The 17,643-nt window shown below is 40.0% G+C and overlaps 1 protein-coding gene across 3 annotated transcripts in view; it reads left to right on the top strand.

Annotated features, from left to right (window-relative positions):
- The window catches only part of FILIP1 (filamin A interacting protein 1), a 111,307-nt gene extending 98,885 nt beyond the window's left edge, over positions 1–12,422 (top strand). For 2 of the 3 annotated variants that reach the window (XM_075498220.1, XM_075498222.1), the window contains 2 exons: positions 3,273–3,496; positions 11,353–12,422. In XM_075498220.1, the coding sequence (XP_075354335.1) occupies positions 3,273–3,479 (207 nt within the window). In that variant the 3' untranslated portion in view covers positions 3,480–3,496; positions 11,353–12,422. The remainder of the gene's footprint in view (positions 1–3,272; positions 3,497–11,352) is intronic. The other variant, XM_075498221.1, reaches the window with a different exon arrangement.
- The last annotated feature ends 5,221 nt before the right edge of the window (positions 12,423–17,643 follow it).

Raw genomic sequence — 17,643 nt, 5'->3', positions numbered from 1 at the left:
AGATGGCACAAGATGCCTCAGTGCAGGCAACTGAGTCAGTCCCTAGTCATCAGTCCCCTTGTCAGCACTGAGCCCTGTATGCTGGCTCTGTGGAGACTGAAGGGTGGTTCAGCTGAGATGCTGCTAGCTTCAGTGTGAGCTGAATTGCCCACTGGGCTCCACTGACTGTATTGACTAGATCTCCAGTCCCACCCTTTCAGGATTCAATTGCCTAAACATACTTCTTTAGTGTCATTTTAAGTGCTGTCAAGTAGCCTACCTAACTTACAGCTGCTTTATCAGAGGCTGCAGGTCTCCTTGGGTCCTCTGTCTTATCTACCAGCCCTGTGCAGATAGCTTGAGTAGCCCAGGGCATCTCAAATTGCACTAGATACCTGTGTCAACCACTGAACAGAACCATTTCTGTCCAGGGCAAGCTGGTCCCTGACCTGATTGAGAACAAGTGCTGCAAAAGCACCTTTGTTATGAAAATATTCCAAAAGTAAATGTGTGCATGAAAGCACTCTTTTTGTGTGTCAATAAAATGCACTAAGCAGGATAGTGTTATAAAACACTAAAACATGCTAAATGTTCTGTACATTCAAATTGCTTTTCTTCCTTTAAGGGGACTGTCCAACCTTACTGCAACCACCTCAGTGTCTGCAGTGAGCGCCGATTATCGACCTAACCAGCTTAGCGGCTGCATGTATTTATCTCACACTCAGTAATGTACTTACTAACCCCGCTCTGGCCCCCTGTGCTGTTCCAGCACGACATACTGCCAGCTCAGAGCCAGCCAGCGTCACTCTGCGTCCCGCGGGGCCGCATCTTGGGCGCTCTGTGCTGGCTGCGTAAGAGTTGGTTTCTGGTTGGAGCTGCATTCCTGTATCAACAAAAAGACAGCAGCCTCCAGACAAACAGGGCTGGAGGGAATTGCTTAGAGCTTGGCTCTTGGAAGAAATGACCAAGAGACAGACAGTCGTGTGGGTTCTCTGCCACAGACACTACAGACGCCTACCGGAGAGTGTCCTCTGCTTGCTTACCCCGTCACTCTCGCCAAAGGGGACTGCTTGCTGAAGAGCCACCTTTGTGCCATTTCACTTAGCAAACACAAAATGCTTTTGCAGCTGCATGTGAAGCAGGCATTAGCTTCCATACGATCAACACGTTAGTATGCTGTAAGGAAGGCAACTAAGAAATTTAAAGCAAGTTAGAGTTCCTTTCAAAGTGCTTTTGAGTGATTTAGGCTTGAAATGAGTAACTTGAAAGCGCCCAAATTCTTAGTTAATAATTTACATGTGAATAAAGCTGAAGAAATGCCTGAGATTCCAGCTACTTCATTTGATTGCCTCATGTTTACACACTGTGGAGCTCTTTCAGGGAGTACAAGATGTTTGTCATTTGGGTTCCCTGGGATGTTGACATATTTTCCAAGGCTGATGGAATGCATTTGCATGTTTTGCCCTACAGAATTGTATGGGCCTAACTTGTTTTGACATCTACATGTGAGTTCCATATTAGCCTTTAGACTGCTATTGTAAATGTTGCTTTTAGTTATTGAAAATGGCTTCCTTCCTGCCAAGCAGACAGCATTCAAGTTTTCCAATTGTGATTTTTTTTGTGTGTACACATGCGGTTTTGAACTGTTCTTAGAAGATTAAGGAATGGTTTTCCTTTGAGTACTCAGGATGCAGACAGAAGGCTCTGATGCTACTGGCTGGAAATCCTTCAAGAGAAAAAGGCTGCTTAGTGGAGCATTTTTTAAGAGCGTTTTTAAGTAAATGTACAAATGCATGTTGCAGTCAACGTGATCCCCTAATCCAATCTCTTTCAGCAGTTTAGTTTTATTTTGCTTACATGTTATAAGTTGCAGAATTTAGTAATTTAGCAGATGGGTCTAGGTAGGATTCCAGGATTTTATGAAAAGTGTCCTCTTTTGTGAGATCAAAGTCGTCGTCCATTATCTGAACAGACAAAAGTCACATGTGAAATTTAGCTGAGACACTGAAGTTGTCACTGTTAACATTTGTGTCTGTATTGCACACTGCAGAAGATAAAACACATTTTCCTTTCAGAATTGTCATGGTTATAAGTATTTTCTTTAGGTCATGGTCCATAAGGGGTAGCTTCCAGTTTTGGCCTTGCAGAGTATGTACAACATTATCTGGCTAATGGAGATAGATAGATAGAAAATACCAGTTGGCCCTTTTGAATCTTTTTGTCCTATCCAAGTGCTCCTTGTGCATTTACACAGTGGGATTCAGTTGCCTAAACGTATGTACTGATTGCCATTTTTGAAGCTATAGGATAGCTGCCCTGGCTAGGTCCCTGGTCCCTGGTAGGCATCGTCCCTGGTAGGCATCGTGTTGGGTCTACCAGCCCCATCCTTGGGTCCTCAACCAGATTCCATCCAGAAGAAAAAAAACATTAAAAAATTCTCAAGGCCTTTTTTTTTTTTTTTTTATTCTGAAGTCCCCAAATTTGAGGATAAGTGTGCTTGGTAGGCTGTTGTTCAGGGCAGCAGGCTGGCAGAGGTAGTAAAATAACCATGTCCACACTGCCTTGAGGTATCTCTGGAAATCTGGGCTGCCTGCTTCACCCTCACCAGGGTTCATCAAGCTGTGACCAGGGCTTGGAGGGAGGGGGAGCCCTCTCCCACATCCCTCCTCCCACAGCCACAGGAAAACAAAATCCAAATCTTTGCCCTGTCTCCCTCTCCCAGCCCTTCTCACTTCCCTCTGCCCCTGCACTTCCCAGTGCAGAAATAAGTGGCCCCAGCATACTTTGGGAAGCAAAATTCAATTGTATCTATACTGCTGAGAAATGGTGCCCCAGCTGTGAAAATATGGCAGTTACTCTTTAGGTTCAGCATTAGCCTCACGTGGCTATACTGTTTTGGGGGCCCATGCTAGTCTCTGTGCAAGATGCTAATATTGTACCTGTCTGACAGCTAAGCCAGCGTTTCGGTAGCCTCTAAGTCCATCCTGCACTGTGTTGTGCTGTGGAATCGGGAGTTTTGCAGGGATCCCCGTCCTCGTGACATCTTGATCCAAAACACCAGACCTCAGCTCTGGGAGACTCGTTTGATCCCAACTTTGTACCTTTGGCCCTGCTCTAGCGGTTACGTGCTATGGCCAGATTCTAAATGTGAACATTAATTTGCTAATAGGCGTGATTTGGGATATTGTTGCTTGAGAGGTAAATGAAGAACTAATGAAAAGCATAAGACAAGCGTATATGAGAAGAAAAAGTCCTCCATTCATGTCATTTCTCTCTGTCTCTCTCTTTTGCAGACAGGACAGGATGGGTCATCCCCGAGACCTACACCCACCCGCATTCCTGTGTCAAAAGGTATGAAAGCAGGAAAGCCAGTAGTGGCAGCCCCAGGAGCAGGAAATGTGACAAAATTCGAGCCTCGTGCCGAGACTCAGTCTATGAAAATAGAACTGAAGAAATCTTCAGCCAGCAGCTCTGCCTCCCTGGGCGGGGGTCAGGGCTGATGGCGGTGGCTCAGGGGGTATGTTCTGCAGGTTTTACTGCTACCATGGAAGTCAGCCCCCTGTCTGTGTAGTTGCTCACGTTTGCCTGTACTAATGAAGTCCTGCAGCTGTCACTTACAACAAACTAATAAGTGTGTGCACCGACTACTGAAGTAACAACATCCTTTTGTTTTCTTACTGAAGTTTAAAAAAGAAAAAAACCCAACCATCAAAAAGGTAGTTGTACGCTGGAAGATTTTCAGCCTAGGAAGTGAGAATGGGGCAACTGCACTACGTTATTAATCTAGTTCAGGAATTCCTAATGATAGACTTGGTCACTTTTTAATAGATCGAAGGAAGTTTGGTCACTTTTACTAGACTGTCTTCCACCTTAACAGATCACTTCCCACATTCGCTGCTGCATGGGGCACTTTCCTTCCTGCCTGTGATCACATTATTGAGATGCCACGTTGCTTAGGGAAGCAATGCCAGGAGACGGTGCACTTGTGGTCCTGTTTTAATGAAAGCTAGTACCTCAGGTGCGCGAGGGAGGGGAAGAGAGGAGGGATGGGCACCTTCTCTCTAGGAGTCGCCCATCCAAGTCAGCATTTCTCAGTGGTGAGCTGCTTTCTCAAGGCGGTTGCAAAATTCAAGGGCGTAGGGAGGTTGCACAATGTTCAGCAGGAGCAGTGCTAAGCAGCAGCTTATTTCTTCCAGAGGGGGTTAATGCTTGTAGACAGTACTTACAACCAGGTCCCTGACGTACACACACTGGGTTACTGCCAGCTCAGGGGTCAGATGAAGGCAAGTAAGCCAAAAGGTGTTTACTCTTTAGAAAAAGCTTGAGAAACATTGATCTGGCTAAAATTAATACAGTCCATTGGTGCCTGCTCCAAAGACCATGAAAGGCTATGAAGCAAGTCACTCCATTGACTTCACTAGGTTTTCAGTTTTCCTGGTTGGATGAACTTGTGCTATATTTAAACCTTAGTTGCCAAGCATCCTTATGTCTTAGAGGGGAAGTCAGCACAGACTGCTGGTGGCAGAAATTGCTATTTAAAGATGCAGCTCAGGTACAGACAGTGAAAGAGACAGGGTTTGATATGGAAGTTACTATCAATTCTCAGTTGTTTGAAATATTTTGTCTTAAATACAGACCGCCTCACAATACCATGGCAATTCATCATTTTTCCTTCCCTCTTTGTGATTTCCTCATTTATATGTTTGCATTTTTAAGCATGTTTTAAGGAATTGTTCCAGCATGGAAATGGTGTGGATGCTGATGATTGTTATGGTTGTTTATTTAATAACAGTAAAGTTACTAAAGGGCATTTCCATTAAGCGATCAATTTTCACAGAAGAAAGTCACAACCAAAAGAAATGGAGCCAAGCAGACTGATAAATGAGGGTTTTAAAGCTTGTATAATACCTCAACCACCACAGTAAGCTATAAAGGACCCAGTGGTTAGGAATAGCTTTCAGAAGGCAAGGCAGGAAGACCACCAATAAATAATAAATACAATTCACAGAAAAGAAAATGCACCACTGAGTGAAATATTAAATGGCTTTCTGTCTGGGAGAAGAGATTTGATGGAAGAATCTGCCACAGAAGGTCAACAAAATTATATTCAGTCCAAGCAATGTTTAGTCTTCAGTCTGCAGTTTGCATTGCTCTCCAATTTAAGATCCAGATATGACCATTATCCCAGCGTAAAGCTGGCATTTTCTTATTCACATGAAGGGCATTTTGTCTGTGGTGTAAAAGCTGCTGCCACATCACAAAAGAAGTAGGTTTCCATTTTTACATGTGTAGCACCTGCAATACCTGTTAATTTTAAGGTTCTGGTTCCTATGACATCTGAAAATCGGATTTGTATTAGTAGCATTTTTCATAACACTCAATTCCCAGTATTTCAGATAAAACTTGGAAACTGGAATTAGCAAGCAATGTGAGTTACTATGCCAGAAATACATCAGATCCTCTCAACTAATTGTTATCACTTAAAAGCCTCAATTTGTCAATACGTTGTTGCTGAGATCTTACTGTTCTTATTGTAACGTAGACTTTTGAGCAGATGTTTGAAGAAAACACATTATTAAGAGCTTTTTGCTGGATATTCACTCTAAATACTGGCACTGAAGCAAGTCTTCAGGTCAAAACAGTCATTTAAATAATATTGCGAACATGAGCCCCAAGCTAATGTGGCTTGATACAGTGATGAACTACAGCTGCCTTAAGCCTTCCTTTTCAGATCCTTGTTTCAAAGAAACTTAGTTCCTTAGTTAACTGTTGCTATACCCAAGGCAATATTCTATGTTTGCCTGTGGTTGAAAAATGTGTTTGTTTTGCTTGAGATCTAAGAGACTAATTAACCCGAAGAAACAAGCCAGCCTTACAGTACCTGAAATCCGGGACACACAAATTAGCACAACTGAACCAGAACTGTGGGCATAAGCCAGGGATTACTCTTGTAGAGTCAGTAGGATTTTGTGAGACGGACTCGAGAAATTCCAGACGGGTCAGACCAAGGATCCTATTATTTTTCCTGGGGGCAGCACAACAAAAAAGAACTTTTGCTCCATAGCAGAAGCCTAAAGAGTTGGAATCAGGCAACTGGTTTACCCATTAGCTAAAAATAGGTATTTAGTTGTAGTCATAATTTTTAACATCTGTTTTAATTGACCTGAGATTCTTGTTTCTTAAAGTTAGAAGGGTAAGATGAAGAAAAAAGAAAGCCTATAGTTCAGAAGTCTTAAAAGTTGAAGCCTAACTGTCTTTATTATATTGGAATTTAGTCTGAATCTGAAGGCAGTTATGTTTAGTGACTACAGTAAGATTCTCCATTCATTAGGTCAGCTCCAGAAGGCAATTTAGACAACCAAGTCTAAAGACAGTGCCTAAGCCCCAGAGGCATCCTGAAGATCTTCCTGAAGTTCTTCCACTGCCCTTGTCTAGTCACTGTTTCAGTTGTGACTTAACTAGCACTGCAGCCTCTGAACCCAATCGAGATCCATAATCTAGGTATTCTTGTATTTCCTATAAGGGCTTTAAGTCAAGCCACAATTTCATGGTCACTTAAAAGTCAGGATGTAACCCCACACTGGAGTCAAAAGCTGTCGTCTTGTCTTTGTCACCTCCAGCCAAGAAAGAACTCACTTCCATGTGGTTGTCCCTTGAGCTGGCACAAGTGTTTGCACTTAACTGGGGAACTGATCTGAACTAAAAGGAATCTGGCAAAAAGCAAAAAGGCTAGCTTTAACATAGCTTAGTTCCAGGCTCTTGGGCCAGAAAAAGAAAGAAGGCAGGCGTAGGAAACCAGTGGCTGTTTTAAAGTGACTGTGGAACCATGAATGCTTCTTAGTAGGTCAAATACCACACAAATGTAGGGGTAGTGCTGCTTATTTTAAAAAGCTTTTAATTGAAACCTTTCTTCAAAGATAGGAGATGGGTCCCCTTTCTCACCAATATCTGAGGAGACTCAAACCCACATCAGCTCCAGCCAGGTTCACCAATGGCACTGACAGGCAGTTGAAGGGGAAGGTGGTGGCATTCTCATTCCCTCCTGTAAAGGCTGTGCTGTTCTGCATGGAGGGCTTCAGTATTCACTGAGCAGAAACAAGAGAGTGGTTGAGTGGTCAGGATATTGAACTAGGAGGAGGAACCCCCCCTGGATTCTGGTCCCTGTTCCAAAGGCTGCCTTTGAGCCTGGCCTTTTGTGAAAAGAAGGCTTATAAGATGAAGTGTCTGTGTTCATCCCTCCCTCCATCTGTCCTTCGTTGGTGAATAACATTGAACACATCAACCAATTTCAACCAAATCTGACAAAGCAATAGGGGTCTCCAGAATAAGAAGTTCTTCCAGTTTAATGAAAAGGGCCACAGAGAAGAGGAGCAAGACCTTAGCAGTGCCCCATTGTGTGGAAGAATGTAGCATGAGCTCACCTTCATACAACATCAAAGAATGAACACAAGAGAGTGATGTCAGAAATACCACAAGGACAAGCTTTGTTCAGACCTCAGACTTTACTACGCACCAAAGAATCAAAATCTGATACACCAATCCATAGGAAAATACTAGGGCCTTTATTTACAGTGCCTCTTGTGTATTCTGTGTGTCTGGATTACAATGCAGAAACCAAGCCTTCCTCTACCCAGGTGATCATCTAGAATGACTCATCCTCATGCTTTCTCTCGTACCTTTTTCTCTGTATTGATTTTTTTTTAATGAAGTGGAACAGTTTCAGTAGCAAAATGCACTCAACTCAGAGTAATAACAATAGTTACAGTGCTTCATCAGGAACTGAGCTGGCTGAGAACCAATCTTTGTCTTTTTGGTAGGATTCAATGTCATCTGGAGAGATGCCCTGTTCTGGCTGACTGCGTGCCCATATAAGCAGTTGTGGTAACTCAAGCCCAGCAGTGGGAACATATGGCTTAGGACAGCAGTAAGGTGTCGGAGAGGGGGAAGAGCAGGGAAAATGCCAACCCATTCATGAGCAGCACACATGGACTAAGAAGGTGCTCCCTCAGTTCTCCAGATGATCTCTGTGATTTTAAATCTAGTTCCTAATAAGTTTTCCACTGTGTTCCCTAGATTAGATCCCGTCACCTGAATTACTGTTACATATGAGTATTGCTAATGTAGTCATTAGCAGAGCAATACATTTGAGTAAGTGTGACTGAAAATGAGGGAGCACAGAACTTCAGCCCTAATGCCTGGGGGGTTTCTCTCAGATTGGTAAACACGCTAAGTAAAGAATAGAAGAAAAACAGAGATTTTAATTTATTTTGCCCACCTTTTTTTCCTTTCATGACACCCATTAGTGTGATTTTTCAAAAAACAAATAATACTTTGTGACTTTTCCAAATATGCCCATAGAGTATGCACGTTACCATATTTAAACCCCAAACCACTTACAGCACATAGTAATTAGCATCGTGAGTAATCTCTAAAGTCACGTTAATATGTTGATTCATGCCAAGTGGATGCCAAGTCATATGTTACTGCCTGAAACATGCTCCACGTGTTCTAAAACATGCTCAGTATTTACATGACTATTCAGTAATTCTGATCAGATGTGGAAGAGCATGTCTTTAAAGACAGTAAGCTACTGTCCTGCTGGGTTTCAGGTGCTTGGCATAAGCTGCAACAGTCAGGACAATTTTCAGACCAATTATATGTTCCCAGAAGACATCGGTGGCCAATTTCATTGAGTCGCTTTGAAACCTGTAGTTTGCTGGCAGCAGTTTCTGTGAGCTCATCTTTCGAACTTGTTTTCATTTAGGGGAATGTTTTTCTCTCCTATGTCAGTGTGAGTTATCCTCTTTCCCTTAATTTTGCCTGATCTTTCTCAGGCAAAACTATATGCAACATTTCTCATTATAGATGTTAACTTCACTTTGAATCTTACTCCCTACACGCTGCTCTTACTTGGCTTTTTGGAAGATGCAATCAGGGTTAACTACTCTCAGATGCAGAGCTATCAGCTCTGAGAGTCAGGTATGAATCGCTCAGGTATGAATGGTTCTTCACATTTTAAAACTCTCTTCAGGAGGAGTTTAAAGATGGAAATACTGATGTATGATTCTCCTCTGTTGCTTAGGCGTGCGTTGTCTGTGGTACATACATTTTTGTATTATCTGGTGTTATTTGTTTGTATATATTGTAAGAAGAAATTAAACTTCATATGTTAAAATGTCAGTTGATGTGCTTCATTATATGAACTGGTATTTTTCGTAAGCCAACTGTTAGTGATGTGTTTCCTGGAGAAGTTCTGATTTACATCAGTGGGACTGAAAGCAGAATTAGAAGTTTTACACTAACTTTGTTTTCTTTTCCTGTCATTAAAATAAATTGTTTTGTTTAAGTGAATTCATAGCTCCTTTAAATATTCACATCTATAACCCTAGAAAAATTTATGTAATCATATCCTACAGATATAATCATATTCCTACAGAGGGTGGTCCAACAGAACTCTGACAAAATCTGCCCTACTACAATTTTAGCTTAATAACTGCTCAGACACCTCTTTTAGTAACTAGAGTGTGTGTGTGTATATGTGTGTGTATAATATATATAATCTATCTATATATAAGCATTTCAAATACAAACAACTGATAGACAAACTAAGAGCATACATATATGTGTGTGAGAAATGCATGAACAAATGAATACCAGAAGTGGAAATTATTTGATCTTTTTATTGTTTCTCCTACTCTCTTCTGCATAATTGCTGCATTTGGTCTGTAGGAGGAAGATTGATTCAGAAACCTACTGTAGTTGTGTTGTTCATTCAGTGGCTGAGCCTTTACAAGGAGCATGATATTTTTCTGCTACCTATTTAGGTTTTAGAATTTTGTATCTAAACTCCATATTAATATATGATGTGCATAGTGAATATTAAGAAAAAAATTGTTTCATATAGAGTTCATGTGACTCCCATTGAAGTTAACGGGAGAGTTCGCCTGAGGTTACAATCTGATATTAAGTAAATGCAGCTTTTTACATCATATTCTACAAGAGCTTGAAGTTAGAGAACAGCACTGGTGTAAGGTAAAATCTTACTGTAGTTTGTGGTTCTTTCACATTCATTGCTCAAATTTGGTAGAACTGGTATACATATCTTGTTGAAATAATTTGTTATTGATGAATTATATGGAAAAGAAATACTTTCTATTTGGGAAGTTCTGTTATTTCATTTGCCTTAACATATCTTCTTAAATGTTGCCTTAGCCCTGCTTTTCTGATTCAGCATGTATGAAAAGCATCACTGGAATCTGCCATCTAGTGGCAAAATTCTGGCATCAAGAGTACATGGAAAACATTCTGATTTTTCTTTCTTCTTATAATGTAACTTAATCAAACATCTTGCAAATATTAGTTAGGAAGCAGACAAAGGCAGAATTCAATAAAAATGTAAAAGGGAATAATTATATGATTAGTGTGATTTCTTGGGTCGTGTAAATTTGAAAAATCTTCAGACTATTAAGAGAGGAAGGAATCTTAAGAAAAATAATTTCAATTAAGAAAATGACTGTTTCTGAAAATGTATTATTGTATGTTTCTGGTTAGCTTTGGTACAGTTATATTATTTGAAATGCATCAAATACACCTTTTCAGAGAAAAATGTCATTGATAGCTAAATTCTTATATTAAGAAAGTTGCCTGTAAGAGCAGTGTATATAGACAGAAGAACAGAAGACCAGGTCATGAGTATTTCAGCAGAGCCCAGAGATTAATCAGGATCAAGGATCTCCTATGTTACACACAGGGCAAAGTTAAACTCAGCCTTTCAAAGACATGCCAACACTTAGTTTTGCAAAAACTTTGCAAAACTTTGCAACACAGCAAATAAATTTGCTGTGGCTGAAATTTGTCCCCATTAAAATCAGCAAACTTCAAGCAGACTTGCTGAATAAAACTAGCACAGGTTTCTAAGCCAAATTTAAATAAAAAATGAGAAACGACCCAAAACCTCTTCCTCATCCCCATTTCAGAATTGCCAGCAGATTTATGATGGATTTGCTTAGACAGGCTACAAGAGACCTGACTCCAAGTCTTCCTCTACCCGATTCGGGTGTGGGACTGGAACCTTGGTGTCCCTGTGGTTTAATCCATTCAACTGTATTACTCTTTTTCCCTATGGACGACCGAGTGGTGGTCTTGACATTGAAGTGGAAGCCAAGGGCTCCTGAGTTGCAGCCTGGTACTAATTTAGTTTCCCTTTGTAGCATTAGCCAGGACAGTTTTTACCAACCAGTGATGTGAGAGTAAGCCTGTGAGACATTTCTAGAAGAAAAATGCTTTGCACTGCCATTGTAATTGTTCTTTAAAGTAACTTGTAATGTATTTGCAGTCTCATAAAACCAAATGTTTTGCTATCTTTTCTTTTAGAGAGTGTCATCATTCACCAGTTACGCATGAACTCTAGATGAGTTACCGCCCCCACTATACGCTCTCTGTGTGCACTACCCTCCTTGCCAGTTGGATGGATCACTGTAGAAGCTCTCTACCATCAACGCCAGGGTCACTTGTGCTACTGATTATTCGTGGAAGTATTTATCGCTTCCATTAGATTTTATATATTTTTTTCTTGGTAGAGCTTTAAGAATGAAGGGCCTTGCTGATATTTTGAAAGTACATAGTCAGAGAGAGAGAAGCAGTCTGTCTGCCAGCTGAATTTCACTTTTATTTGCAAAGCCTAAGGCACGTGCTTGATTTTGTTTGATGTTTGCCATATAATTTATTTTTATAATACACTTTGTAAAGTAACTGTCCCAGAGTTGCAATTCCTGTTGTCCATGGCGCATTTATTTGTAGAATACACTGTCAAATTTGCAATTTGATATTTTTGTAATAGAGAGTATGTAAAGAAAGAAAAATTTAACTTCAACAATGTTTTGTGTTTAAATGGAAAAATATTCAACACATTTTTTTTGCCACCATGAGATTCTGTGAGACTAAATACTCTGAAGACTGCTGTATGGAATTTGTACTATTGCAGAATATTTCTTGCACTGTGTGATGGTTTGGCATAAATTTAAGTATGAAAAAGTCCAATGCCTTGAAATACAACCAGATTTACTCATTTTAAACAATGTAAGCCAGTTTTTAAAGCTGTGATTTTTTTTCTATATAATATATGTTTTTACTTCTGCCTGTACCAAAAAAGTTGATTTTCATTACACTGTAACTAATAAATTTTCACAACTATGCAAATGTAATCAAGTGTTTGAATTTTAACTCTCATTTCTTAAGGTTGACAGTACTCACATATGTATTTGTTTATAGGGACAGAATGTATGCCTTTGGAAGTTACTTTTTCTGACTGGTATTTCACTGCAGTGTCACAGTGATGGACATAGTAAAACTGATTCAGATGTTAAGATACAGAGAGGGATCTATCATCAAGCCCTTAATGACTTAATGGTTTCTAACCCTGCGCTTTCACTGCATTGGCAGAGATGTCTTTATTCTGAGATGTCTTTACTCTGATGTCTAATCAGAGTATTTATTCCAGGACTAATAGGACTGTATAAATGAGATGCCGTGCACTCTGCCTTACGCTGAAGGGCGCGTTTTACACTGGTGGCTGTAGCTTTTCAAATAGCATCCAGAGAGTTCTGTGGCAGCTATACTTAAAATGACTTTTGAATGAATTATATATAAAGCTGGATACAACCTAGGCGGGGTCTTTTTTTCTTATACATTTCACAATGAATTATTTTTAATCTAAGTCATTGGCACATATTTAAAATACTGCAGATTTTTAATTGCAGAAGCTACTGGGAGAAACTATTTTTTGGAAGGGAAAATGGTGTTGCTTGCAGGAGGTACGCTGTGGGACGCCAGAACGAGTGCATTAACTCAGTGTCCCATGGAGATGAGTAGGCCAGTTCATTTCTGAAGCTGTAATAATGCACTGCTATGTAGTCAATTTGATCTTCATGGTTTAGTTTGCTTGTCAGCCATGGGAGTAGTTTTTTTTCTTCTAGATACAAGTTCTGCAGGAAATGCTGACGTTGTAGAGAGGGAGGATATTCTGGGACCTGTATAAACTTTCTTGGGAGTTGATCGGCTTTGTAAAGAGTGTGCTAATACAGCTATACTGAGTAATCAAAATAAATGCTGCTTATCCTTGCAAAAGAGTCATTTTGTTGGCATATCTTATACTTCAGCTGGTACACCAAGTTTTTCAAGGAGTGTTTTTTTTTTCTTACGGCAGACAATGTATGCCAATAACATAGCTGTGTCTGTAGATCATATTTTAGAATGAGGCGAGAAGAATTCCAGCTTTCAGAGAGTAATAGAGCTGAGGTGAATAAAGTTTAGTGTGTGCCACATTTAAATTTACTGCGCAGTAGAATGAACATTATGATGACCCAGATCTTCTATCTTCAAAGCATTACTTGGGAATCAAAACCTATCCATGTTAAGAACTACATTGAGCTCATCTGGAATGAAATTGCCGGCTATTTGAAAGTGACAGTGACTTGCTTGAAGTAAACTTCAGCTTTTAAATATGAGTAAGATGTAAGTAAAATCTTATTCTGAAGTTGAGTCTAGATTTAAAAGGTCCCAACCAAAGTAGAAAATATTTTTCCTTGTCTAGATTTTAATACAAAGCCAATTCAGTATGAGCATATGTGTAAATTGTCCCCTTTTGTTTTATAATTTCTAAACAAATACATAAACATTTATGGTTTTGCAAATACATTAAGTTTTTAAGCTTAAAAAAAATAAAGGTTTGTTTAAAGCATAAATACAGTCGTGGTGTATTTGAAATAATTTAGATTTTAAAATATTTCCGATGAACTGCAGCACTTTGGAGTAGGAGACTGCTAACACTGGTTATAAAAGATCCGTGGTGATATACACTATTTCATCGCTGATAATGGTTTACGCAGGTAGAATAATAAATTCTGGTCTGACACCTGGCAAGCAGCTAAAGTATTTCACAGAAATGGCCAGAGGGTAAAACTCACATGTGCAAAGGGTGTATTTTGTCTTCAATGCATTTATATTCCTAGTCAATTTTTTACATTACCTAATTGGAATTTGAATCTAAAACAAGTAAGTAAAGAAAGTGCATTAGCCACGTAAGTAGCCTATATTTTGGGGACACTCAGGAAGAAATCTATTAATATAGACTAAAGATGTGATTAATTTCTACAAGTATTGTCATTTTAAAGGAAGTAATTAGGAAGTGCTTTCAGACGAAGACAATGTAGAGACTATCTTGGGCTATAGACATCAGTAGCTTTTAAGCAATTGAAAACCAGTGAAAGATCTATTCTCTTAAAGATCTCTTACTGTCTAAAGAGGATTGAAAGACCTGTGTTAGTATAATTATAGGTGATAAAATACAAAGTTTCAATCTATTAAAAAAATCTCAAATACTTTGATTTCTAGATAAAAACTCTAAAGCCAGTGAGTTTTCCTTTTGCCTCGTTGTGAAACATAACTGGACCAAAGAGGAGACAAAACCGCCTGTTTTGTAGAACCATCTCTAATATGGATAACAAGATACCAAATGGAGGTTACTGCCCTGAATGTTCCACCTCCTACTGTGAATCGCTGGGTTTTCTCTCTTCTTCTCCACAGTAACATTTGAAAACTTCATATTTAATGCTTTAAGTTATGTAGATTTGCTCCCTGAAATAATCTATCTGGCAGTTAATGCATTTTATTTGCCTTGCCTGTTCTAATTATTAGCGGTTTTATCAGCATAAGGTTTTATTTCTTCAGATTTTATTTAAAAAAGTATTAACTATTTACATCTTTCCTATAAATAAGTGGACAATGTGATAGGATTAGTGCCAGAAGATGACCATTTTGGGGGCTTAATGGAATACAATTAAAAAGTAAATGCCAATTGGTGGTCTTTTAGATTAACTACAATACATTCATTCTTGTACAATTTTAAGGCCCATTTTATATCCCTGAAATCAGACTTCAGTTTTCAAATTAAAATTTTGTAATTTTAGCATTTATGCTTAGGTAGTGTGACACATATTTGCTTCTTCCTTGGCCTTAAAGGTTAATAAATGTAACACACTGAGGCCTTGACTATGTAAGATGTCTGTGTATCACTCATTGCTAAGTCAATGCCTAATAAATCAGCTTGCCGTTCCACATATTAAAAAGGAACACTATAAATGTATGTTTTTATAAGTATTTTTCTTTTTTTTTTTCCTGTACCCATTTGTCTTATAACTGCACACAAACCAATGTGAAGTGCACTACATCACAGAGCACCTCATGGTAAAATTTCATGAACATGAAATTTGTTGGTTGCGCTTGCCTGGATATGAATGAATTTGCCTTAGTGTAAAACTGTGGAATAATATCCAACCAAGACCTTAGCTTACTGGTGAAAAAGAAAAACCAATATATTGAAGTATTTATGCTGACATTCTTTATTTCCCTAAAGAATGGAAGTAAGACATACCCTGTCATTGCATCCAGTTATGCTACTGAGGATATAATTACTTTGATAAAAAGAAAACTCGTGCTTCTACTTAACCTAGCTGTTACAGTGCAAAGTGTAGGCGTAGGCCAAGCTTATAGACAAACATACTTCCTTAGATACAACTAGTTGAAAAGAGAGAGCTATAACTGGCTAATAATAGTGGATCTGATCTGTATGGTACGTTAAATAGCGTTTCTGTTTCACATCATGCAGAATGGTAAGCAGAGATTAGTTCAGACACCTCACATCAGTAGTTGCTTTGTCAACACGGCAGTACTTATCCTTGCATCAGAACTTGGCCACGAGGATGTGTACCATGCCACACCTCGTTAAATTTGTCCAGTTCAAAATCGGACAGCAGCTCATTCCACTGGGGTGGAAAGGAGGAAGTTCTCCTGTTCCCTCCTTTCTCCACATTTCTCAGATCTATCCTGGGCTTTTGTGGCTATGGCTATATTAGCACGTCATTTGATACAAATGGAGCAGATCAGCATATAAAAAGTTCTGGGGCTCTTCTCATCTCCATCGGTCATAATTTGAGGTTTTCCTGGACTGGATTTAGTCTGGCCCCTAAGCGAAACGTCTCCCCTGCAGGTCGTTTTGAAACTCTTTGAAGGAAACCTTTCACATCAACCTGCGTTTGCTTGACTGAGGGCCTCTCTGCAAGATCCTGTAGGAAGGGCCCCACTGTTCTTCTGCCCGTTTCACACAAATGATAGTACTACCTCAGCGATCCATCACCGTGGCCCACAGCATCACTACTGTGGCTATTCCCCAACAGCTGACAGAGCCCGTGCCCAGTTTAACCATTGCAGAACAGATTCCCACACAAATTTAATGTGCCCTTTCTTGCCAGCCCTCTCGTACCTCGCAGCATGAGAGTCCCAACTTCCCAATACTCCCCCTCGGTTATCCTGCTGCCAGAGAAATTTCTTGCCATCTCATAGCACAGGTTTACAAGCAGTCTTGTTCCCTTGGGATCCCTGGCTGCACCTCACTGGATTTTCTGTGAGGCTGTGCAAGTAAAAGTTACTATAGCTGAAGCTGGTAATTGAAAACAAAAGATAATAAAGAAAAGGGGGATAATAGGGCTTAGCTAGGGGGAATGACAGCAAAAGGTACGGCCCACAAGATAATGGAAGGGATAAATTAGGAATGAAAGATAGCTTTAGCACAGATGCCACAAGGAATACGATTAATTTTTGAACCCTAAATAATTATTTAGGCACCAAATTCATTCTTCAATTTTAGATGCTTAAGTGTCCGAATTTCCTATGCTGTCTATGAAGAGACGTCTTTTGAGTCTCCACAGAGAGCGTGCATTTGCACAAGTCATTTGCTCCCCCCAGTGGTCTTTGTTGACACTTTCGATTCTTCAGAGAACTACAAGGCATTTACTTTAGGGAAACTTTTCCACAAGCAGCTAAAAGGTCTTAGACTGGATTACATGCTTATAAAATTATTTAATTAAATAGCTTTAATTATTTTTTTCCTAAAGTCAAGTAAATAGATAAATATTTGCTGAAAAGTGGATTTTGGCTACACTCTCTCTGTATAGTAAGGACTACACCATGCTCACAAAGCAAACTTCAAAGTGCCAATAAACTGAGCAGTATGGACTTTCAACGTTGTGTTCCCTTTAGCAATGCCTGATAAAGCAGGTATTCTGGGATACAACTACATGATCCCACATTGCTTTCCACAAGGTGACTATTTAATGAATTGAAGCTGGATTAGCTCCTAAAGGAAATAAAAAGTAACAATTCTGACAGCAACACCCCTATCGCATTCACTGCACTGATTCACGCACACACCTCCCGACAACAGAGCAGGAATACAGCGCAAAACAACTCCCAGAAGTATGACGTTAGTATGAATGGCTTCATTAAGGTAAGCTCTTATAACTCTGCTGGGAGATGACCTATATTATTACATCTCTACAGCGGCACTGACGCTGTTCCTGTTTATGAGAACATGAAGCTTAAGTTAACTTCAACATTTGCAATCCAACGGATGCTGCCTTTTTCCAGCAACCCTCTTCTGACGCAGTGGGAATACGAGGGGTGGGGGGCCTCCTCCTGAAGCACCGAGTGGGGGTGACAAGGCTGCAGGCCCGGGGCTTCCCTGCGAAGAAGTGGCCGCCGCCGGCCGGGCTGGCCTAGGCCCGGGCCTGGGCCCGGCCCCGGCACACAGGGAGCCAGAGGGCCGCAGCA

The sequence above is a fragment of the Mycteria americana genome, chromosome 3 (genome assembly GCF_035582795.1).
Source record: "Mycteria americana isolate JAX WOST 10 ecotype Jacksonville Zoo and Gardens chromosome 3, USCA_MyAme_1.0, whole genome shotgun sequence".
Taxonomy (NCBI): Eukaryota; Metazoa; Chordata; class Aves; order Ciconiiformes; family Ciconiidae; genus Mycteria; species Mycteria americana.
This window is presented reverse-complemented; position numbering and strand designations above follow the sequence as displayed.